This window comes from Silurus aristotelis, assembly GCF_946808225.1.
Source record: "Silurus aristotelis genome assembly, chromosome: 18".
Taxonomy (NCBI): domain Eukaryota; kingdom Metazoa; phylum Chordata; class Actinopteri; order Siluriformes; family Siluridae; genus Silurus; species Silurus aristotelis.
The window spans coordinates 14405403-14431983 of NC_139591.1; the positions used below are offsets into that span (position 1 = coordinate 14405403).

General features: G+C 38.2%; 1 protein-coding gene across 2 annotated transcripts in view; it reads right to left on the minus strand.

The window, feature by feature from the left end:
* Positions 1–26581, minus strand: part of cntnap3 (contactin associated protein family member 3) — a 154657-nt gene that overhangs the window by 89795 nt on the left and 38281 nt on the right. For both annotated transcript variants that reach the window (XM_083569409.1, XM_083569408.1), the window contains exons 2-3: positions 24250–24360; positions 327–520 (exon numbers count right to left, since the gene is read on the minus strand). In XM_083569409.1, coding sequence (XP_083425535.1) covers positions 327–520; positions 24250–24360 — 305 coding nt within the window. The remainder of the gene's footprint in view (positions 1–326; positions 521–24249; positions 24361–26581) is intronic.

Genomic DNA, 26581 nt, shown 5'->3' on the forward strand with positions numbered 1-26581 from the left:
GATTCTTTACCGGTTGCTTCTCGAATTTCTCTTAAAAGGAGAAAATCCTGACAATTCCGCAAATGGGGTCTAACATGTAAAATATGTAATATAGTTTTTCCATCTATTTCAATTAATTATATCAGTCTAAATTGTACCAATTGTATTTCTTACAAAATGTAATCAATATAATAAAAACATATTGCATTAATTTGATTTATTCTATTTTGTTTATATATATATATATATATATATATATATATATATATATATATATATATATATATATATATATATGCATTTTGGTGATGTTACATTTCAGTGTTTTACAGCACTTAAGAACTTACCCCAATGCTGTCCTCCTGCCGGTACTGCCTCCAGTTATGTCCTGTGTCACTGAACATAAGTAGGTATTGGGTCACCCAGTCTGAACTGCCATATCTGCCCTGGGTAGCAATGGCTGTCACCTTAGTCCTTTCCACAAAATTGATTTCCAACCACTGATATCTATTGGAATTCATCGGTGACCATCCACCTGCTCCTGTTGGAAAGATTTGGATTGCTTAGCTTGCTTGGAATAATTTACCCAGAGTGTCTGGTATAAGACAAGGAAAAAAGAAGTCAACATAAGTTAAAATGTTTAGCTATTATTAACAATTTTTAAGAAAACATCATCAAGCAGATTATATTGAAATCGTTCAACCGAGCACAAACACAACATCAATGGCCATAAGACAAACATACAACATCGTGTAAGAAGTGATGCTGGGGCTGATTTCTTTTTAGCAAATTGTGGACTCTCATGAAGTGATTACCGTAATTTCTGGACTATAAAGCGCACCATATATAAGCCGCAGCCACTGAATTTTACAAATATTTTAATTTTTAACATAAATTAGCCGCACCTGTCTATAAGCTGTCTACACTAATGTACTTTACACAGGCTTTAACGAAAGACACGTTACACACGGTGTAACGGGTGAAATATGTTGTGCTTCCTTTAGGAGCATAGCGGTATTTTGGGAATAGCATGCCAGAAGCGAGCTCTCCCTTCACCCTTACTCAACGCGTTACCACGGCTTGTATCTAAACAGTAGCCGACCAAGAAAGTCATTGTTCACAGTCTTCCTCCTTCCTTTCACAACTATTTCTCTCGGGAGTTTATCTTTTGGCATTGTCGTGCGTTTAAAAATCACCCGATGGAAGTTTTTTCTCCCGATGCCGTGCAGCTCAGAACACAGGTGAGGTGCGTTTTTTGTTTCCGTTCGGAAATTTCATTGGTCTTATGTTATGGGGTTCAGTTTTTTTGGCTTGAAGTTTGTGAAACCAGGAAAAACTCAGGAAAAATTCATAAATTAGCCGATTCGTTGTTTAAGCCACGGGGTTCAAAATGTGGGAAAAAAGTAGCAGCTTATAGTCTGAAAAATATGGTACATAGAATGAAATGCCATCTAGATTTGAAGTCCATGGCATCCGTAATAGTTTGTAGGCAGTCATTGAGGAAGTGCATATGAAATAGACTTACAGGGCTAAGAGATGTAACAAGGGGGGGATTGTTTACTCTCTCATTGTTCGCTCTTATAACATCTTTGAAAGCGAAACTTTTAGTAGCTGGACTAATCATAAATTGACCAATCAAATTCAAACTACAGAAAAGGACAGAACTGTATGTTTGTTTTGAGCTACACTATTCTTATTGTGCCATCTTGATCCATTGATAGATATTGGATGTTAGTGCTCCCATCTAATATCACAGCTAGCCTTCACAGATTTATATCGCTAATAACAAGGAGAATAACTGTATGGATAAGCTGTATGGATAAGCATTCAACAGAATATTTAAAGATGCACAGAAACAGTCTGTGTCCTGTGAGGTCCTTGACGAAAATGAAAACAGTAGATTGGGAAGAGGATGCGTCTTGTTAGATAACTCTCATCCTGAGAACTTAAACACACAGAGAGAAGACGAACAGATTGCATTAGGCGCATTTTATATCTCGCGGAGATCTATCAGGGGATGGTGTTTAGAGGAAACAATTTTACCCACCCCCAATCCCCACTCCCCTTAAGCGCTTTTTTGTGTGAAAATATGTGAAGCACAATTTTAACAGATGATTAAAAAGCAGCACGATTAAGATTTAATCAACATATTTCATTAAGACACAAGCTGCTATGTAGCCGTCATGTGCCGGGTTATTATTCACCTCTGGCGCGTATTTTTGTACACGCAGATAAATGTAGCGTTTCATAACAGATGATGTATGAAATGTGACAATGTGGTGAAATGTAGTCTATCCCCATCAGAGTGTTTTGTGCACATAAAGCGAGTTCTGTTTCCCTTAGTGTTCATTGTCTAACAGGTTTCCCTTCACTGAGATTCATTGGTATTCTAAATCCATCAGGGCTCAGTTTATTAACAGAGTCTGTGTCCCTATAGGACTTTTTAAATCCTGCCCTGAAAGAACAAGACTTCAACGGTCTTGCTGATTTCAAGACTCCGGTGTGCCCCATTCACACCTGCTGTTAGTTAAGAGTATAAATTTAATGGGGATCTGCTAATAATTACTTAACAAATACTGCTGTTTAGCACACCTAATGTGTTGATATTGCTACTGTGGACAATATAGTTTCTTTTGCATGTCTTTCATTTTAATTAGGAAGTAGAGTTTTGAAGCGTTTGCCTGAGATCTGATTGGCAATGTTGAATAAAATATTTTGTCTGAATTCCTTCATCAGACCTCATTTCAACAGTAGAAGACTATAATTTTCTTGTTCTGTCACATGTCTGTTTTCTGATACTTAAATACATATAGACAGTGTCATAAGATTGACAGCGAATATCAATCAGGTGCTTAACATGCTTTTTCAGCACACTCTTCAAAACACAAGCTAATCTATTTTACCATGTCATGATAGCAATTGCATGAACAATGCAAGAACAGAACCTGACAAATGCTATGATTTCTCTGACAAAAGAGAGCCAAGCATAAATACCACAGGGGAGAGCATAAGCACATGGTACATCCTGCCTCCTTAATCATACTAAAATGAAGAGAAACTGACAAGCACAGATGCTCAGAGGTGGTGAAAATGTGAAGAACTGTAACTCTTTCACAAGTACCCTGAGTAGGTCATAAGGAATAGCATATTAGAAATTCTTAGACAGATGGATTGAGAGGAGTCAATTTAAGCAGCTGGAAAAAGCATTTGGTATTTTCATGTGCTCTCTTTTCAGTCATTTTGTACAGAATGTGTTTGATCACCTAAAATCAACCATAAGCAAAAGATTACTGTCTACACCCTTTTTTCATGCAGATTATATAGATGCTTTTAACAAATTCTGGTCACAGCTTCCTTGTTTCCAAAAACACTCTTGACCAATCCCTGCCACTTCTACATATGCACTTGTCCAATCAGACCCACTTCCTCAAATAATTTTATCCAATCCTACCTTCGTTTATAGACAATCTTAACCAATACTACTTCCTTCGAGACACTTAATCAATCCTACTTGCTTCTTCAGACACTTGTACCCAATCCTCCCCGCTTCCCCAGACACTCTTAACCAGTTCCATCTGCTTCCACAGACACTGTTATCCAGTGCTGACTTCTTTACAGTTACATTTACATTTGTGGCTTTTAGCAGATGTCCTTGTCCAGAGCGACGTACAAAAGTGGTTTGAGGACTTTTTCTGCATGTACTCATGACCAGTCCTCCCTCCTGCATACACTTTAAATGCTCCACCAGCTTCAGTGACACACATACTTAATCCAAGCTACCACTACAAATAACACCTTCCTCGGCAACCACTCCTGATCAGTCCCAGTTTTTATTTCAAACAATTCAAGCTATACAACTGACTTCTAAGACCGCAGCTAAGCTGTTTTAACCTGTAATGTACTGCAGCTAGCAGCTAATTTGTGCTGATCTATCAATTCAATGCTTAAAACATGCAAGTCCTGACAAGTCCATTAATCATGCAGTTGATTTGCATATGGCACAGACCTCACTGCCATGTTCTCCTGCATAACACCAGCCCTTATCATGATGCGCCGCTCATTCACAGATCCCTGTTTATACTGGTTAGATATATTTATGGTGGAATAACAAGGCTGTTTTGGCATTTAGGACAGCACCCGAAAGGCCAATCGTAATACTTTGCTCGCAGATGCTACAGCTGACACTGAAACGAGGGGGAGAGCAAACACATTGACCTTTGCTCATTATTGAGAGATGAGCAGATAGTGGGAAAAGGAGGGAGAAGACACATGAGCTATAGAAGAGTAAACAGAAACACAGAGCCGTGAGTTTTTAAAATTCAGCATCAGCATCCTAAGTAGTGAAAGTGCAGTCACCTTCATCTTAAAACCTGACAAGTTGTGCATCATCCTCTATGGATTTGTACTCTTACAGACTCATGTCTGTAGGATAACATTTTCATACAGATGGTTGCTCCATATTTACTCAACACTTTGTGATATGTTTGTGTTCACATATTTGTTTTCACTTATCAAATCATAAATTATGTTGACAAGTTCAGATCCAGTGATTTGAACCAACCACAACCTGCTTGACTAATCCAACGTCAGCCTTGGTTACATGGTTGTATTAAAATGTGCAACAATTCTGTTTATGTCTGGAACCTGCACTAGCTACACCTAGTGTACATTAGTGTTATTTTAGTGTACACACTAGATAATTGAGCCATAATATTTAGTATTCCTAAGACATACCTGTATTTATAATATGTATATGACACCATGGAGCATTCAGATTATAGTTACTACATTAAGTACTTTGGGTTGATGATCACTTTGTTTATTTTATTTGATTATTTAATGATGCACACTATGTAATGATTCTGTAATGGTTTCTTTTTTTTTCATTTTTATTTTAATTTTTTCATTTTGTTTTGCCAAAATGTTACAGCAAAGGATTTTTTTCTACTGTTGTTAAGAGAATGTGTGATTAACCCAGCCATTAGGGGGGCACAAGCCAGTGCACTCTTAGTGCCGGTCCCAAGCCCGGGTAAATGGGGAGGGTTGCGTTAGGAAGGGCATCCAGCGTAAAACATGTGCCAAATCAAATATGCGGATCACAAATGAGAATTTCATACCGGATCGGTCGAGGCCCGGGTTAACAACGACCGCCACAGGTATCGTTAGCCGACAGGGTAACGGTGGAAATTGGGCTACTGTTGGCCGAAGGAGGAGAAGGAGAGGAGGAAGACGTCTACAGAGACGGCAGGAAAAGGAGCAGTGTAGGAGAGTAGAGGTTCGGGTTGGTACTTTAAAAGTTGGTACTATGACGGGTAAAGGGAGAGAGGTAGCTGATATGATAGAGAGGAGAAAGGTAGATATGCTGTGTGTTCAGGAGACCAAGTGGAAAGGGAGTAAGGCCAGGAACATTGGAGGTGGGTTTAAACTGTTTTATCATGGTGTGGATGGAAAGAGAAATGGTGTAGGGGTGATTCTGAAGGAAGAGTACAGTAAGAGTGTAGTGGAGGTGAAGAGAGTTTCTGATAGGGTGATGATCGTGAAGGTGGAGGTTGAAGGGATGATGATAAATGTCATCAGTGCCTATGCTCCACAAGTTGGCTGTGAGATGGAGGAGAAGGAAAGATTCTGGAGTGAATTAGATGAAGTGGTAGATGGTGTACCTAGGAAAGAACGTGGAAATGGCAGTGGTGAACACGTATTTTAAGAAGAAGGAGGATCATAGGGTGACGTATAAAAGTGGAGGAAGGTGCACATTATTATGGATTATGTGGATTATGTTAAGGTGGATTATGTTCTGTGTAGGAGATGCAACCTGAAGGAGATTGGAGACTGTAAGGTGTTGGCGGGGGACAGTGTAGCTAGACAGCATCGGATGGTGGTCTGTAGGATGGTTTTGGAGGCGAAGAAGAAGAGGAGGAAAGTAAGGATTGAAAGAAGAATAAGATGGTGGAAACTGAAGGAGGAAGAGTGTAGTGTGAGGTTCAGGGAAAAGGTCAGACAGGGGCTTGGTGGTGGTGAAGAGGTGCCGGATGATTGGGCAACTACTGCAGGAGTGATGAGGGAGGCAGCTAGAAAAGTACATGGTGTGACACCTGGAAATAGAAAGCAAGACAAGGAGACGTGGTGGTGGAATGAGGAAGTGCAGGAGAGCATTAGGGGAAAGAGGTTGGCAAAACAGAAGTGGGATCGACAGAGTGATGAGAAAAGTAGGCAGGAGTACAAGGAGATGCGGCAGCAGGTAAAAAGGGATGTGGCGAAAGCCAAGGAAAAGGCATATGAGGAGCTGTATAAGAGGTTGGACACTAAGGAAGGAGAAAAGGATTTATACCGGTTGGCCAGGCAGAGGGACCGAGCTGGGAAGGATGTACTGCAAGTTAGAGCAATAAAGGATGGAGAGGGAAATGTGTTGACTAATGAGGAGAGTGTGTTGAGAAGATGGAGGGAGTATTTTGAGCAGCTGATGAATGAGGAAAATCAGAGAGAGAGAAGGTTGGAGGATGTGGAGTTGGTGAAGCAGGATGTAGATAGGATTAGTAAGGAGGAAGTGAGAGCAGCGATTAAGAGGATGAAGAATGGAAAGTCGGTTGGACCAGATGACATACCGGTAGAAGCGTGGAGATGTTTAGGAGAGATGGCAGTGGAGTTTTTAACCAGATTGTTTAACAGGATTCTGGAAGAGGAGAAGATGCCTGAGGAATGGAGAAGAAGTGTGCTGGTACTGATCTTTAAGCATAAGGGAGATGTGCAGACCTGCAGTAACTACAGGGGAATTAAGTTGATCAGTCACACCATGAAGTTATGGGAAAGAGTAGTGGAAGCCAGGCTGAGAGAAGAGGTGACCATCTGTGAGCAACAGTATGGTTTCATGCTGAGGAAGAGCACCACAGATGCCTTATTTGCTTTGAGGATGTTGATGGAGAAGTATAGAGAAGGAAAGAAGGAGCTGCATTGTGTATTTGTGGATTTAGATAAAGCATACGACAGGGTGCCGAGAGAGGAGTTGTGGTATTGTATGAGGAAGTCAGGTGTGTCAGAGAAGTATGTGAGGGTGGTGCAGGACATGTATGAGGACAGTGTGACGGCAGTGAAGTGTGCAGTAGTTACGACAGACTGGTTCAGGGTGAAGGTTGGACTGCATCAAGGATCGGCCCTGAGCCCTTTCCTGTTTGCAGTGGTGATGGACAGGTTGACAGACGAGGTCAGACAGGAGTCTCCCTGGACTATGATGTTTGCAGATGATATTGTGATTTGTGGTGAGAGTGGAGAGCAGGTTGAGAAGAGCCTGGAGATGTGGAGATATGCGCTTGAGAGAAGGGGAATGAAAGTCAGTAGGAGTAAGACAGAGTACATGTGTGTGAATAAAAGGGAGGGCAGTGGAGTGATGCGGTTGCAGGGAGAAGAGGTGGAGAAGGTGGAGGAGTTCAGGTACCTGGGGTCAACAGTGCAAAGTAATGGAGAGTGTGTTAGAGAAGTAAAGAAAAGAGTGCAGGCAGGGTGGAGTGGGTGGAGAAGAGTGACAGGAGTGATTTGTGATAGAAGAGTATCTGCAAGAATGAAAGGGAAAGTTTATAGGACTGTGGTGAGACCTGCGATGTTGTATGGATTAGAGACAGTGGCATTGAGTAAAAGACAGGAGGTGGAGCTGGAGGTAGCAGAGCTGAAAATGTTAAGGTTTTCATTGGGAGTGACGAGGATGGACAAGATTAGAAATGAGTTTATTAGAGGGACAGCACATGTAGGATGTTTTGGTGACAAGGTGAGGGAGGCGAGATTGAGATGGTTTGGACATGTGCAGAGAAGGGACATGAATTATATTGGTAGAAAAATGCTGAAGATGGAGCCACCAGGTAGGAGGAAAAGAGGAAGGCCAAGGAGGAGGTTCATGGATGTGGTGAGGGAAGACATGCAGGTAGTTGGTGTGAAAGAGGCAGATGTAGAGGACAGGGTGGTATGGAGACGGATGATCCGCTGTGGCGACCCCTAATGGGAGCAGCCGAAAGAAGAAGAAGAAGAAGTTAAGAGAATGTGTGATTGGATCCAGATGATGCCAGACATGGTCTTTCCCTCTGGTTTGTTGAATTATAAATTTAACTCAGTACTAAATCTTCATGCAATTTGAAATATTAACTCATGAGACATGTGGCTTTCAACCCAGTACTTTTCTGGATTGCTACATTACTGATTTCATGTATTTATATATAAAATAAAAATAATGTTTAATGCAGGAAATGTATATCCAAGGCACTTTATCATCTATAACTTATATTTTTTGAGCAATATCAACTTTAATATTTGACAGCTCAAAGTATCTTCTTTTCAAAGACATCTAAATTGTGTATGTAGCACATTTTTTTCATGAACTGTAAACATTTAAAGTTAGGTACAGCATTTCAACTGTGAATCTATATATAACTTTCTATAACTTATTATCTTTTTAAACAACATCAACTTTGAATAATGTACAGTAAAGTTCAAAGTGTCTTCTTTTTAAAGATATTTAAATTGTGTATGTAGCACATTTTTATCGGGAACTGTAAACATTTTATGTTAGGTAGGGCATTTTTAGCTGTGAGTCCCAAAATCTGTGGCGAAGGCTAACAGGTTAAGCAAAGAACTAACTATTCTTTCCATCTAATTATTAATTTTGCTCTAGAGCAAAATAAAAAAATGCTAACTTCAAACACAAAAAAAGGTCAATCATTTCCCTTTAAGTGGGAATTATGCAGTTAGGATTATTACCAGTAATTCTTTAAATAGTCATTAATGATGCAGTAACTGCTACAAAAATGCGCTTCCTGACTTCTCTGTTAAAAAGTTGTATGTTATAGTCTTGGCTTTGTAGTATCTTTCTCTGACCCGTAGAATGAGTGGAGCAATTAGGGTTAATAATGGGTCATGGATGAGGGCAGCTGAGCGATGGTCCAATGGACCTTTAGTCATTTACATTGTCATATTTTGTCACCTGATCCCACACACGCAAACCAGCACTGACATTTAATCTCTAAGACTGTGAGAAACGGACAAAGATCAATTCGAGTCTGCAAATCTGGCCGACCCCATTGGCCTATGTTGGGGCAATTCAGAGTGGATTTGATAAATGTCCAGGGACGTCTAATTCATAATGCATCATTAAAAGAGTTGATGGAATTTGTAATCGTCTTAAATATACATTATGCTGCCCTCTAAGAGGGCATGTTAAAACAAAGCGTTGTCATAATGCAAAAATTGAAGGAAAAGAAACAGTTTATTGCATCTTGCTCTTTTAGAGAAGCTGGTAAATCATCCTTGACGAAAAAGTCTGGCATGGCAAACAGTGTTCTCATAAAAGAGCAGATGCGTTTCTAATGAACTCTCATCAATAATTCACCACTTTTCCACCTGCGCGAGCTTTCAGAGCAGGAAATAATTCTCTAATAGTAGAGAAGATTTGAACACTAAAATTGTGATATAGTTTTCAAATAGTAAACACTAACATTAAATCCGGATAAAATACTAAATAAATAGAAAATAATAAAAAAAGAGCCATTAATGCAAATGGAATGCTCGATTGCTGGAGGTGTAACACTACGAAAAAGATGATCTGTGAATTGCTGGGATTTTTCCTGGGATAATGTTAATGAATGGAAATGTAGCTAATGACTAAATACTGCTTACAGCCTCACATCTTCAGTGTTCTCCAATCCGTTTTTGATCTATAGATATAGGAGATTGATTGGAAGAGACTCTAAATTGACCCTAGGTATGAATGTTGGGTTTGTAGGCTGGCATTTCCATCTGGACAATATTCCTGCCTCACATCCAGTGCTCCAGATCAACCGTGACCCTGACCAAGATAAAATGCTTAGTAATGACAAGCAAAATAGTTTATAGTCTTAACCTGCTCAGCTCGGTTTTGCTCTGTCAGTCCCCACACTTATTAATTCTGGAGATTTAAAATACAGCTAAGTGCAAATGTTGGCATATTTTTTAAATAGAGAAAAAAAAACATGCTGCTTGTTTGCTGCAGCAAGACAAAAATCCACTTGAATTTTTTTTTTTATCTTTCAGAAGATACAAACAAAGGTGATGTGTGAGAACAATGGAAAAACACAAGACTTCTTCATCATACCATCTCAGGTATTTCAGAGGTTTTCTTTGCCACTGTCACCACTGATTTTTAAATGAAGCATTTTGTAAAAACCCTCTTACATATAATCTCTATAGCAAGTAGAAAAAAGCAACAGCATAATTTACGAGAATGCAAACATGGCTGGAGTGTGAGATCAAGGCAACAATGAGCACATACATATAATACAGTGCAACCTCGATACTCGCAGGGGTTGCGTTCTATGACCCCTCTTGAGTAACAAAAATTCACAAGGTTTTGACTCTCTCCTATTGATGGTTCCTGTTTCAAGTGGAATTGTACATGTACTGTACTGTAAACGCAACAAATATTGTGAATTATAGTTTTTTTGTAATAAATTTTTTGAAATGTTATTCCGAACTTTCGAGCCACTCGCGGCTTCTCGTGAACTATCAGATTTTTTACAAGTTACTCTTAGTCCGGTTCCAAATGAAAAGTCGTGCACTTCTGAGGATGCGAATGTCAAGGTCGCGAGTATCAAGGTTCCACACTTATTTTCAACACCCAGCTATTTTGCAAGTTCTCCCACTTAGAAATCATGGAGGGGTCTGAAATTGTCATCGTAGGTGCATGTCCACTGTGAGAGACATAATCTAAAAAAAAAATCCAGAAATCACAATATATGATTTTTAAACTATTTATTTGTATGATACAGATGCAAATAAGTATTTAAACACCTGTCTATCAGCTAGAATTCTGACCCTCAAAGACCTGTTTGTCTGCCTTTAAAATTTCCACCTCCACTACATTTATTATCCTAAATTAGATGCACCTGTTTGAGGTCGTTAGCTGCATAAAGACACCTGTCCACCCCATACAATCAGTAAGAATCCAACTACTAACATAGCCAAGACCAAAGAGCTGTCCAAAGACACTAGAGACAAAATTTTACACCTCCACAAGGCTGGAAAGGGCTACGGGGAAATTGCCAAGCAGCTTGGTGAAAAAAGGTTCACTGTTGGAGCAATCATTAGAAAATGGAAGAAGCTAAACATGACTGTCAATCTCCCTCGGACTGGGGCTCCATGCAAGATCTCACCTCGTGGGGTCTCAATGATCCTAAGGAAGGTGAGAAATCAGCCCAGAACTACACGGGAGGAGCTGGTCAATGACCTGAAAAGAGCTGGGACCACCATTTCCAAGGTTACTGTTGGTAATACACTAAGACGTCATGGTTTGAAATGACTTGGTTTGCCAATGACCATTTGGATGATCCAGAGGAGTCATGGGAGAAAGCCATGTGGACAGATGAGACCAAAATAGAACTTTTGGGCCATAATTCCACTAAACGTGTTTGGAGGAAGAAGAATGATGAGTACCATCCCAAGAACACAATCCATACTGTGAAGCATGGGGGTGGTAGGATCATGCTTTGGGGGTGTTTTTCTGCACATGGGACAGGGCGACTGCACTGTATTAAGGAGAGGATGACCGGGGCCATGTATTGCGAGATTTTGGGGAACAACCTCCTTCCCTCAGTTAGAGCATTGAAGATGGGTCGAGGCTGGGTCTTCCAACATGACAATGACCCGAAGCACACAGCCAGGATAACCAAGCAGTGGCTCTGTAAGAAGCATGTCAAGGTTCTGGCATGGCCTAGCCAGTCTCCAGACCTAAACCCTATAGAGAATCTTTAGAGGGAGCTCAAACTCCGTGTTTCTCAGCGACAGGCCAGAAACCTGACTGATCTAGAGAAGATCTGTGTGGAGGAGTGGGCCAAAATCCCTCTTGCAATGTGTGCAAACCTGGTGAAAAACTACAGGACGTTTGACCTATGTAATTGCAAACAAAGGCTACTGTACCAAATATTAACATTGACTTTTTTCAGGTGTTTAAATACTTATTTGCAGCTGTATTATACAAATAAATAGTTGAAAAAAATTATACTGATTGAATGTTCATGGCAATTTCTCGATTTTTTTTTTTAGATTATGTTTCTCACAGTGGACATGCACCTACGATGACAATTTTAGACCCCTCCATGATTTCTAAGTGGGAGAACTTGCAAAATGCATTTTCCTTACTGTATTATATATTATATATATATATATATATATATATATATATATATATATATATATATATTAGAAGAAAGAATCAAAAGGCTAGACTAAGCTTTGCTGAGGATCATGTTGTGTGGACAGAGGAGAACTGGTTCGCTTTAATTTATCTTCACTGCAAATAAACGTATTATACAGCCTATTTTCATATTTTTGTCACCTCAGTGTCACATGAAAATTATTACTATTACATAAAGACCATAAAAATATTCTACATGCATTTGTTAGCATTACAACAACTAGTCAAAAAACCAAGACACAACTTATAAATAGACCTTAAAGCAACACCAACAACAATAAGGATAAGGAATAATTTATGTTTCTCTCTCTCCCTCTCTCTCTTTTTCTCTTACCCTTGCTCTCCCTCTAACCCCCTCTCCTTTCTGTTTTTTGCATTTTGAGCTACACCTACTCCTGAGATACCAGTGATACCAGTGGTCCTCCTCTTTTTTTCTTACCTGACTGGTTCATCCTAACACCTTACTATTCAATGGAGTTCTCTTCAAATGGAAACAACCCGCTGCACCTGAGAATGGTTCCACATGAACAGCCTAAAGATACAAGAGGTTACGGTGGAGGTTTTCACCCAGAACCATGAAGATGGATTTGAAAAATTGCCATGAACATTCAATCAGCCAATCTGTGAAGAGTTAACTTCATCATAGCATCTCAGGGAGGTTTTTTTGCCACTGTCACAACACAGAAAAAGGTTTGAGACTAAATCATGATGTTAAAATGTATATTCGTTATCTGTTTATTTATGTAAAGCTCCTTTGTGACAATGTCCATTGCTAAAAGCTCTAAATAAAATTGAACTTGAACAACAATGAAATTTGGCTAGACAGAGGTTCACCTAACTCACCACAGACCATGATTTGTGAAGACCAAATGTAGAACTTTATAGAAAACAGGACAGCTTATCGCATAAAGAGCGCTGGAAAAACATGGTGGGAGCATCATACTGAGCTGATTCTCTTCAGTTTGGACAGGGGAGTTTTGAAAAAGTTGCTCTAAAGGGAGTCCTAGATAGATCCAAACAAGAATGTATTTTGGCACACAACATCAAGACCTCTTTTTCCACCTACTTAAGTTGATGAAAAAAGTTTGCTTTCTAGCATGGTAACAACCAAAGTACAAATCCAAGTCAGCAAAGTAAAAGATCAATATAGAAAATTTGACTGAAAGAAGGCATTGAACAGGAGATTATCTCACAATCTGATAGATCTAGAGCATTTTTTATAAGGAATTTTGTAAAGATCCTCCTACATATAACCTCTACAGTGTTGATGAACAATACATTTTCTCTGCAAGTCGGTAGAAAAAAGCAACAGCAAAATACTGTCAAATCAATGCCTATTATTAGGAGACCTTCTAAGGTGAAAACCAGTAGGCAAAATAAATATGAATATAAATCTCCTTGATTGTTTTAAATAGCACTGATATTAAATCTGGTTTTTACTGCTATAGGGTTTTTTTGTTTTTTTTTTGTGTTTAAGACTAAATCAAATGTCAAGGCCCCGCTAAATCAAAGCGCTCATGATATTTCCCACTCAGCTGCTCTAGCAAGAAAGCAAACAAACCATTTTGCTAGACTAACAATTGAATGAAGGCACATTATTAAACAGGTAGATAATGAGCATCCTGATGATGGCAGTAATAAATCTGAGCAGGCCTGCAGAATTACGACAAGAGGACAATGAGTGTAGGCTTGATTATTCATCCTCTATGTTTACTACCTAAGGGTAGTAGAAAAAGGGGTAGTCTTTAAAAAAAAAAAAATTATATTAATAATTTTATACAATCATCTCCTGTGTAAAGCAAGTACTGCAAGTCACAAGGTTATATACAGTATGCTCTCTTTCTACTTGTTTGGCAGAAGGTCATAGAAACGAATAAAAAAAAAGAACTGTAGTCGCTGAAAGGAGACTCCAGTGTCAGTGCTTTTGTAACAGTCACAGTATCGAGTCAGAGGATGGAGAACTTTGTGGTTTCACATATTTAAAATATTGTGAGTTGTATTTTATTGTATTGTGTGCGTTGTTTGTATGTCTAGTCTATGCATTTTTACCATTGCAGTCTCCAGCCTAGGCCTTCCTGCACTTTTTAAGTGTAAATTTAAACAATTTAGTTTCACAGAAACATATCACAGATCACAGTTCAAAAACTATTTAAAACAGATGGCATGAAGCCGAACACTTGTATAAAGAAATAAAAATGAAAGAAATAAAAGTAAAATAGGCATCGTTATTCTGCTCAGCCTGTCTAGCTACATTACAGCAATATTTATCCAACTCCGAATAGTGTAGTCCTTTGTGCCATTGGGCCTGGCAATGGTACCTTCCAACAAGACAATGTCTCTGAAGTATGGAAGCCAAGTAAAAGTTGTGTGAGTGGATAGTTATATCCATAAATACTATTTTGTATTTTTGGCGGCAGTACTTGCAGCTAATATGGTCCTTTTTTGATGAGCATTCAACAGGAGAATGGAATCATCTAACAATAGACAAAGCAGGGGATCTTGAGGTATATCTAAATACAGGAAATTCGAAAAACAGAACATACAAAGTTCCAAAAAGAACTATGCAAAACGCCTACCTGCACTCTTGTCTCCTGGAAGACGTCAGAATGGAGCAACCGTATAAATCCAGGAACTCTGGAGGTCGCTAGGCAATGTGCGATTTTGTCTTGTGATTGTGTGTCATTGTTTCACAATTGTGTGGTAGCCTGGCTTTGACATATTTTTGTTTTTGTCTCAGAGTTTGCTCTGTTCCTTGTGATAAGTTTGACTGGCTGGTTGTAAATAATCACTGTTATTGTGATATATGTAAATATACACCGGTCAGGCATAACATTATATATACAATGATTATCTCTTTATCATGGCACCTGTTAGTGGGTGGGATATATTTGGCATCAAGTGAACATGTTTTCCTCTGTGTCTATGTGCTAGAAGCAGGAATAATTGGCAAGTGTAAGTATTTTGACAAGGCCAAATTTTGATGGCTAGACGACTGGGTCAGAACATCTCCAAAACTGCAGCTCTTGTGGGATGGTCCCGGTCTACAGTGGGCAGAATCGATCAAAAGTGGTCAAAGGAAGTAACAGTGGTGAATTTGTGACAGGGTCATGGGAGGCCAAGGATCATTTATGTACGTGGGGAGCGAAGGCTGGCCCATATTGTCTGATCCCACAGACGAGTTGCTTTAGCTCAAATATCTGAAGAAGTTAATGCTGTAAATGCTCGACGGGTCAGGACTGTTTTGTTACCAAAAGAGGACCAACAGGATATTAGGAAGGTGGCCATAATTTTATGCCTGATCAATGGCCATAATTTTAGGCCTGGTCTGTGTATGTAAATATTTGTATTGTTGTGTTCAACACTAGTATAAGTGTGCCTCTTCGCTGTTTTAGTAGAGGGAGTTCAGAAAAGTTGCTTGTCTTTCGTTTTTATTTTGGTAAGTAATTTAGCTTTCTATAAAAGATTGTTTTTGCATGTTATTTTGGCCTGAGTCCACCCTCAAGTTTACTCCGGTGTCTACATATACATATTCCCGTTTTTTTTACGCTATCCAAATGTTGTGCTATATTTTTAAATTAATCAAGATACCATATACCTTACAAATCCATCTTACGTCCACCGCCCCATGCCTTTAATCACACTGTGTAGCCCAACCCTAGACTGGGTTATTACACAAACAGTAATCATGTTCATCTCAGGTGCTGTCAAGTCAATGCTGACTCATGGTCAGAAGAGTTTCATGCTCTACCAACTCAGTTAGCTGGGCCCTCGAAGACAATAATAAACATAAATTACATGTCTGTCAAAGTTGTGATAGTAGCCTTCTTTTTATGTTTTAGCTGCTACAGGCCCACATCTTCCCTCTATATGATAAAAGATATTGTGTCATTACTACCATGTGTCCCATTTAAGTGGCCCTGTTCCTTAGTTTCACTTGTAGTTTAATGTTCTAGTCCAGCCCTTCATGCCTCATTTAAGTATACCTGTCTTTCAAGCATGTAGTACTACCAAAGAAAGAATTAGCCTCTCATTAGATGGTTATTTAAATCCATTATATGGTCTTTAATTCTTAAATGGTCAGTTGTATAATTGGTATTATTGTAAGTTGCTCTGTATTAGCGTTCTTCCCCAATGCTGGAAATGGACAAATAGATCGTTTAGTAATTTACCCTTTTTAGACACTGATCCTTGGAGATAACCATTTCTTGGTCCTTGTTATTTTTTCTAGGTTTGCAGTTTTGGACTTAAAACAACATTTGAGTTCATGTCAGCTGTTGGTGCAAATTTTTTTATTTTGGTTAATTAGTGTTGTAAAAGAAAAAGAAAACCTCCTGAAACATGCTCAAGTTGAAAAAAACGGCAGACTGTTCTTTTATGGTGTGTATGTTGCCATTAAGAAATCAGAAGCAAATAGATTACAGTGGTGTTATGTATTAGATCTGATTCTGTCAATCACTTTTGCAGTTTTTGATTTGTTTGGCATTTTGCTCGATCTCTAAAAGCACCCTGATGCTGAAAAGGCACCTTAGGACTTTACAAATAATAGGATTACAGAGAAATGTTGTTGATATATTGGTCAGAAATGTAAAGGAAAGATGTGAGAAGAAAGTAGAAAGAAAATTTATTTTTCTTTTGAAATGTCATGAGTAAAAGACTTAAGAACAGCAACAAAGACTTGCAGAAATAAGCCTCAGAGCGATTTGGAGAAGAAGGATTATACTGTGATTTAAGATGACAAGAGGAAGGAGGTATTGAAGTTAAAGTAACATACATGCTCAACTCCTCCCCAGTTTTGTCTTTTAACTTTTTTTTCCTCCTAGTTAGTAAAGTATGTAGCAGCATGTATTAGAATATTTAATATTATTTGGTAGAATTTGCTACAGTAACTGAATATTTAAAATTAGCTGGTAGTACACTCACCGGCCACTTTATTAGGTACACCTGTCCAACTGCACGTTAATGCAAATTTCTAATCAGCCAATCACATGGCAGCAACTCAATGCATTTAGGCATGTAGACATGGTCAAGACGATCTGCTACAGTTCAAACCAAGCATCAGAACGGGGAAGAAAGGTGATTTAAGTGACTTTGAACGTGGCATGGTTGTTGGTGCCAGACGGGCTGGTCTGAGTGTTTCAGAAACTGCTGATCTACTGGGATTTTCACGCACAACCATCTCTAGGGTTTACAGACAATGGTTAGAAAAAGAGAAAATATCCAGTGAGCGGCAGTTCTGTGGGCGCAAATGCCTTGTTGATGCCAGAGGTCAGAGGAGAATGGCCAGACTGTTTCGAGCTGATAGAAAGGCAACAGTAACTCAAATAACCAATAGTTACAACCGAGGTATGCAGAAGAGCATCTCTGAACGCACAACACGTCGAACCTTGAGGCTACAGCAGCCGACTCACCAAAATTGGACAATAGAAGATTGGAAAAACGATGGTAGGGTCAGAATTTGGTGTCAACAACATGAAAGCATGGATCCATCCTGCCTTGTATCAACGGTTCAGGCTGGTGGTGGTGGTGTAATAATGTGGGGGATATTTTCTTGGCACACTTTTTTTTTATATTTTCTGGGCCCATTAGTACCAATTGAGCACTGTGTCAACGCCACAGCCTACCTAAGTATTGTTGCTGACCATGTCCATCCCTTTATGACCACAGTGTACCCATCTTCTGATGGCTACTTCCAGCAGGATAACGCGCCATGTCATAAAGCGCAAATCATCTCAGACTGGTTTCTTGAACATGACAATGAGTTCACTGTACTCAAATGGCCTCCACAGTCACCAGATCCCCATCCAATAGAGCACCTTTGGGATGTGGTGGAACGGGAGATTCGCATCATGGATGTGCTGCGTGATGCTATCATGTCAATATGGACCAAAATCTCTGAGGAATGTTTCCAGTACCTTGTTGAATCTATGCCATGAAGTATTAAGGCAGTTCTGAAGGCAAAAGGGGGTCCAACCTGGTACTAGTAAGGTGTACCTAATAAAGTGGCCGGTCAGTGTATTTGCTAAGGTATTTGAGTATTTAATTTTATTTGTTTAAGAAATTGATGGTGCTGGGAAGGATGTGCTTCAAGTTGGAGCAATAAAGGATGTACGTAGATGGAAATGTACGTTGACCAGTAAGAAAAGTCGGCTGAGAAGGTGAAAGAAGTATTTTGAGCAGTTGATGGATGAGGAAAATAAGAGAGAGAGAATGTTGGATGTTGTGGAGATGGTAAAACAGGAAGTGGATAGGATTAGTATGGAGGAAGTGAGAGCAGCGATTAAAAGGATGAAGAGTGGGAAGTCGGTAGGACCAGATGACATACCGGTAGAAACATGGAGATGTTTAAGAGAGATGCCAGTAAAGTTTTAGCCAGATTGTTTAACAAGATTTTGGAAGGTGAGACAATGCCTGAGGAATGGAGAAGGAGTGTGCTGGTACCGGTTTTTAAGAATACGGGAGATGTGCAGACCTGCAGTTAATACAGGGGAATAAAGTTGATCAGTCACACCATGAAGTTATGGAATAGAGTAGTAAAAGCCAGGCTGAGAGAAGAGATGACCATCTGTGAGCAACAGTATGATTTCATGCTGAGGAAGAGCATTACAGATGCAATATTTGCTTTGAGACTGTTGATAGAGAAGTACAAAGAAGGTCAAAGGGAGTTGCATTGTGTGTTTGTGGATTTAGAGAAGAGTATGACAGGGTGCCAAGGCCAAGAGAGGAGTTGTGGGTTTGTATGAGGAAGTCAGGTGTGTCAGAGAAGTATGTGAGGGTGGTGCAGGACATGTATGAGGACATTGTGAGAGCAGCAAATTGTGCAGTAGGAACGACAGACTGGTTTAAGGTGGAAGTTGGATTGCATCAAGGTTTGGCTCTAAACCATTTCCTGTTAGCAGTGGTAATGAACAGGTTGACGAACGAGGTCAGACAGGAGTCTCCATGGACTATGATTTTTTGGATGATATTGTAATTTGTGGTGAGAGTAGGTAGCAGGTTGAGAAGAGCCTGAAAAGGTGGAGGTACAAAGAAGTACGGTGGAGAAAAGGTGGTGAAGGTGGGTGAGTTCAGGTACCTGGAGTCAACAGTCCAAAATAATGGAGAGTGTGTTAGAGAAGTAAAAAAAAAGAGGGCAGGCAGGGTGGAGTGGGTGTTGAAGAGTGGCAGGAGTGATTTGTGATAAAAGGATATCTGCAAGAGTGAAAGTTTATAGGATTGTGGTGAGACCTGCGATGTTGTATGATTTTAAGACAGTAGGATTAAGTAAAAAAAAGGAGGTGGAGCTGGAGGTAGCAGAGCTGAAGATGTTGAGATTTTAATTGGTAGTGACAAGGATGGACAGGATTAAAAACAAGTTTATAAGAAGGACAGTGCATGTAGGACATTTTGGAAACAAGGTGAGGGAGGCCCGATTGAAATGGTTTGGACATGTGCAGAGGAGGGACATTGGGTATATCGGTAGGAGGCATGAGGATGGAGACACCAGGAAGGAGGAAAAGAGGAAGGCCAAGGAGGAGGTTTATGGATGTGGTGAGGGAAGACATGCAGGAAGTTGGTATGAAGAAGAAGAATTGAGTATTTAATAGTATTTGCTGAAATAATTAATGAATCATGTAGTAGACTGTTTAGTATTATTTAGCATAGCAACTCGTCATTCAGTATGTGATACAACATTAATAGCATTTTGTAGACTATTTAATAGTATTTGACAGAGTAACTTAGTATAGTGTTTAGTGTTGAGTATTTCGCATAGTAATAGATAATTCAGTTGCACAAACATCAAACCCAACAAATATCCAAATCCAGTGGCTGTTTCTTTAAATTACTGCAGTTAACCAAAATTGTCAAAAAGCATAAAAAAGAAACTAATACAGTTTTGTAGTCACTACTCAGGATTATCTGAATGGAACATTCGTTACTGTCTCACGGCCTTGCAAGCACATTATGTGAGAAAAATGTCAGATTATTTACCTTGGTAATCTTATTTAAAATTACATTAACTGTAAATAAAAAATATATGTGCATGTATGAAGAGAAACTTGTCATGGTTTAATGATTTTTCTTTTATTATTATTTTTTTATTTTTATTATTTTTTACTTTTATTATTTTACTTTTTGATGCCTTTAGGGCAACATTGTGCAATAAGGAATACTTTTTAACAATGGTTCTTTTAAAAGTGTATTTTGATGTCATCACATTTAATCACATTATGGACAGTATAAACTCCCTAATATATTTGTATTCATTTTATAAAATTTGTATTTCTTTTAGCAAATTTTGACAGAGATTGTCACAAGTTTTTTTTTTAAGACAAGAGTTCTTTGACGATGTACTCCCCATGCCCTGCAGCAGTATTTACTTACAATCAGCACATACGAGGGGTTGACATGTTGAATTTGCTTTATATTGCACCAACATAATTTCAAAGCAATAGCATCTCTGCCTAGACTAACAATGGAATGTTGAGAGGTGACCTTGGAAAGAGAAGAGATGGGATTTCCCAACAGGATTTGGTAAACAAATGAAAGCAGGGGTCCATTGCGCCCATCCCTATCCACGATGTTTCCTTGGACAATGGCTAAAAGTGGGATTTGATCTTGCAACCGTCTGATCCAAACTCCAATGTCTTAACCGCTGAGCTATTAACTCTCCCAGAATGTAAAAATATTCCAGTTTACACAACTCAGAGTGAGGAGGATGTGAGTGTCATGCATATTCATATATTTAGATTTTTTTCTTAATTGACAGATATTTTCTAAGATATTAAAGGCATATTTTCTAAGGCATAAAAAAATTCCACAGTTTACTATTCTGCAAGTTTCATCATTTAAAATCATATTCATTCCAAAATATATATATATATATATATATATATATATATATATATATATATATATATATATATATATATATATATATATATATATAATTATTAATTTATTAATTTTGCTACAGTTTTAAACATTTTCTTAATTCTTTGGATAGCGTTTACTGGAGAGATTTATTATTGGTGAAATCATGCTAGCAGAATGCCTCGAGCAATGAGAGCCAACCCTGTCTACCGGAAAACGTCCTTTCCGACAGAATTTATTAGAATGAAATAGATTTTTGCTGAAAACTAGCTCTCCAGGAACAGCATGATCACTGGCCTAGAGTTTAGTCATGCATTAGCAGAAGCCTCTAGCCAGGAAGTACATGTACATGGGTACGGATGAAAATGTAGCTGTTTCCTTTTTGGGTTTTTTTCTTCACATCCAAGCTGTAGCAGCATTGCACAGACCTGCCTTTGAAGTGTGCTGTACTTCATCCCATTGAGAGTTGTGTGTGTGTGTGTGTGTGCTAATGAGAAAATACGAACAGTGCTCACTACCCAGAACCAGAAATTGTCACGTTCGAAGGGAAAAAAATCCAGATCGGTCTAAAAAAAAAATTAAACCCCCACACACAGCACCCCCCCCCCCCCCCCTTAATGTCATTTTCAGAATTTCTGACATGAGTGTATATACTTAATGCAATTATAGCACTGGTGATGGAAAATGTGGCATGCTGAGTCCATGCATTATATCCTACACTAATGCCGAGAGCGTGTGTGGAGTCATTACCTCTATTCAGGAGTGTTTGATAATAGGGGAGACGTATTTCACAGAGAGGTACTAAGCCGCTCGGCACAAATGGACTAAAACAATCAACGTACAATTTAGGTTTTTTGTGGCTCTGTGAGTACACCTTAAAATGATTGATAACAAAGCACAAACGAGTCGAGCAATGGTAGAATGTCAACAAATTTTGTTCAGTTATTGAAGTTGTTAAGCTGTGTAGTTAAATCAGTACACTGCATTAATCCATTGCAGGGGTCTCCTTAAGTGTTAAAATAATCTAGATATACTCAATATTGTTTAGTATTAGTAGAGTATTTTTTTCATATCAAAAATATATTATTGTTTTTTACTGTTTCATTCATTCATTCATTTTCTCCCGCTTATCCGTAATTCGGGTCGCGGGGGCAGCAGTCTAAGTAGGCCCCCCCCTTCGACTGCTGCCCAATCCTCACAGCACCGTCCCTTACGGTCCCTCCTGCAGGTGGTGAGCCCACTGGAAGGCGGCCCAACGTCACGGACCTTGATATTTCCCTCGTAAGGGACCCCTGGAGCATAGAGGGTTAAGGGCCTTGCTCAAGGGCCCAAGAATGGCAGCTTGGCGATACCGGGGCTCGAACCCCCGACCTTCCGATCGGCAACCCAGCGCCTTAACCGCTGGAGCCACCACTCTCCCCTCTTTTACTGTTTCATAACTTTTAATTATTTATCTCAATAAAATTTAAAAGATTAAAAGAAAATAAAAGATTAATATATATATATATATATATATATATATATATATATATATATATATATATATATATATATATATATATATATATATATATATATATATATATATATATACAGTAGAGACCAAAAGTTTGGACACACGTCCTCATTCAAAGAGTTTTCTTTAATTTCATTAATATGAAAATTGTAGAGTCACACTGAAGGCATTAAGGGCTATTTGACCAAGAAGAAAAGTGATGGGGTGCTGCGCCAGATGACCTGGCCTCCACAGTCACCGGACCTGAACCCAATCGAGATGGTTTAGGGGTGAGCTGGACCGCAGAGTGAAGGCAAAAGGGCCAACAAGTGCCAAGCATCTCTCAGGGAACTCCTTTAAGACTGTTGGAAGACCATTTCAGGTGACTACCTCTTGAAGCTCATCAAGAGAATGCCAAGAGTGTGCAAAGCAGTAATCAAAGCAAAAGGTGGCTACTTTGAAGAACCTAGAATATGACATTTTTCAGTTGTTTCACACTTTTTTGTTATGTATATAATTCCATATATAATTCCACATGTGTTAATTCATAGTTTTGATGCCTTCAGTGTGAATCTACAATTTTCATAGTCATGAAAATAAAGAAAACTCTTTGAATGAGCAGGTGTGCCCAAACCTTTGGGCTCTACTGTGTATATATATATATATATATATATATATATATATATATATATATATATATATATATATATATATATATATATATATATATATAATTTTATATTCTATATACAGTGGAACCTCGGTTTGTAAATGTATGTTTGTCCCCATAAGAAATAATGTAAAATCAAATAATGTGTTCCAGGACCTAGAACATTTTTAAAATTATTATTAAAAATACAAAAATATTAAAAATATTAAAATATTAAAAATACATTACAATATACAATATAATAACACATTTATAAGTCAAGTCAAATGTAAATTATTTTTATAGCGCTATACATATCACATTCACATAAGTGATGTTTGTTGTATTACCGTATATTGTAACAATAACAATAATAATAATCTAAAATTAAAAGAGAAAAACAATGTTAACCTTGGCGGAGAGTCGGTGCTGGTATGAGGGAGACAAGGTGGAGTGGAGGATAAGGGTTAGTGCTGGGAAGGAGGGGAATCTCCTTCCATTATGATGTCAGGAAGGCTTTCAATATCTTCAATTAGTCTACGTTTTTTAATCACTTTCAGTTTTTGACTTAATTGAATCTATTTTTTTTTTTTTTACATTTACTAAAAACCGCAAAGACCCAACAGTGTGATGTTTGTAGATAAAAGCTTCATATGTACAACTAGACAAAATTTCACTAATGTTTTTGTTTGTATAACAAAACAAACGTAGAGCAGGGCGTTCGTAAACTTAGGTTCCATTGTATATAGAATGTTTTAAAATCTCATATTTCTATTTTTTTAATTTATTTTTTTTATTTTATTGACATATGTTGCAATTAATAGTTATGTAAACACTTAATGATGCTATTGCAGTTCTTTTAGATGCCATGGCCACAAGTTGTGCTGTTGAGCTTAGTTCCATGATATAAAAATACCCTTTTTAGAGAAACTGTAAAACATTATTTAAGTGTAAAAAGCACAATCAGTTACCTCGAGTGACTTCTGGAAACTGACAAATTAGCCCAGTTGGCTGAAACAGGTTTTTGCAATTGAGCAGGAAGTGTACCTTTAATAACTGTAATGCACTCACCATCTCTTCTGTTAAGTTTGGCATAGCCAGGTCCATGGCTGTTGGATAGCTGAGATGAACTCTTGAAGGCTGCTTGTGGGAGATTGGACACCAGAGGACTGTCACAGCCATCTAGAAGATGAGAGTAAAAAACACTTTAAATTTCACTTTGAAGAAATTAGTGTCACTTTAAAGAAACTAAATAAAAATCTAGAATGATTAACGCTTAGAAATCTTAATGAATATTCTTGTTTCCACCTTTGGTTAATACTTTCCTCAATTATCCACAATTCCATTAGGTTACCTATTCCCAGTTGGATTAATGCTGCATATTAATAAAGGTCCTAAATTATAATTCTCAATACAAAGCTGAAAAACCCCAATGGAAACACAATTTAGGAATGATCTCCTAATCTTTTTAAAGTTCTTCCGTGTTCAACACGTGATGCCAAATGAGCATACTGTAGCTGATCACAGTATCAGCAACACAACATATAATCATTAAATCCAGGTGCGTTGTATACATATACAAGAAGAGAAATATACATCTCATTACAATTAACTGGCTAGTTTCTCAATAACAAAAAGACAAACATGTCCATGCTTTTCTCTATCACTCTGTAGCTCAAAAACAAAATGATGTCATTCTGAACTATACTTTTCCACTTTTGGGGCAAGTCGAAAGCAGCATTATACTATATAACATCTAAAACCGAGTGATGCATTAGTCTGACCAGTTTTCTAACCTCCTCATCTGTACACTTTGCTCGTACAGCTTTAACATCTCGTGCTAATACCACCGTCAACACCACCATGCTCCACATATCTCATAAACTACACAGATCATTAACTAGTTGCATCTCTGCTGTAACTTTGAATCTGGTGCTTGCAACGTCTCAAATACTGCTACGCTGGATTCCCTATTTATGTGATATCGAAATGATTGAGAAAAGCAGTTCTAGCGGTTGCAACCAGCTAATAAATATATAACAAAAACAAAAAAAAAAAACTGTAAAAAAATCAGCACGAACATCTTTCAGGCTAGCATTTGCTTTTAATAGCAGCTTCACCACGAACTTACCTTGAACCAAATTACAAAACACTGCAGAATTAAATCCTGTAGCATTATTAACAACCTTAAATCACTTCAAATACTCATAGTTTATCAGGGCTATCATTAAGGACTGCTAATAAAAACATGCTGGCAGTTAGCACAGTTCCAGTAACAGTAACCTCTGTTAAAATATATATTGTTTGGTAAATAATCAATGAAATTATCAAGATTCCAGTCATTTAGTGTGAAATATTTCCATAAACATCTCAACTTTCACATCACCTCTGTGATAAAGGTGTAACATTTCACCCACTCCATTTTTCAGCAATTGTTAGCAACTATAAGTACCAGAAAACTTAACAAAACAAATATTCAGCTATCTGTAGTGAAAGAGTTCACCTCTACATTTTAGAACGAGAAAACTATATGCTTATCAGGCAATACCCTTTTTTTATTCAACTGAAGCTCTACATTAGCATTGTAATCAAAATGCTAATACTGTGTGGCTGATTAGCAACAATGCCACGGGTTTAATGCTAACTGGCTGTTTAAAAGACACTACGGTGCTAGAATTAAAGGGGTAAATGTTGCATTACGACATAAGACAAAGAGATAACTGATAAATGTATAGTCATAATGGGGCATCAGAACACTAATGTAAAATTGGCTAGCTAATAAAAAATTGATAGCAGCTGATTTAATACTAAATGATACCTTAAAGATGCTGTCTATTTAAAATAATTTGCTAGTCAAATAACCCATAACTATAATCCTGAAGAATTTCAGCAAAGTAAAAACAGAGGTGTACAGATCGCTATTATTTATCTTTTTTAAAGCACAGCCTCTGCTTCTTTTTTTGGACTGCATGAATGCTTGCTAAACATTCTTTCCATAATCAGCAGAGCAAAACACAGTGCACGCAGTGCAGCACAAACACAGTGATAAAACTCGTACACAAGCACAACATGATGCAAGCTCTCCCCATTTCACTTTATGAACTGAAAATAAAGACGAGGATCACATAACGTATTTTTACATGAATAAGAAAAAAGCACAGTTCACAGTTTGAGTTGTTTTTTATTTATTTTTTGACAATGCCTCCTCAACAGAGACATTATCATTATCAGGACAGGATAAAAATGACTCTTATATAAAGTCCACAGTCACAGGGATTGTAGTTGTTGCTTATTTTACACAGTTTGTACTTATTTACTAATTAGCTCATCATCATTCATTTAAAGTAAGCAGATCCAGTGGGAAAGCATAAGATGGGATCGAACAAACACAAGGCAGCTTGTA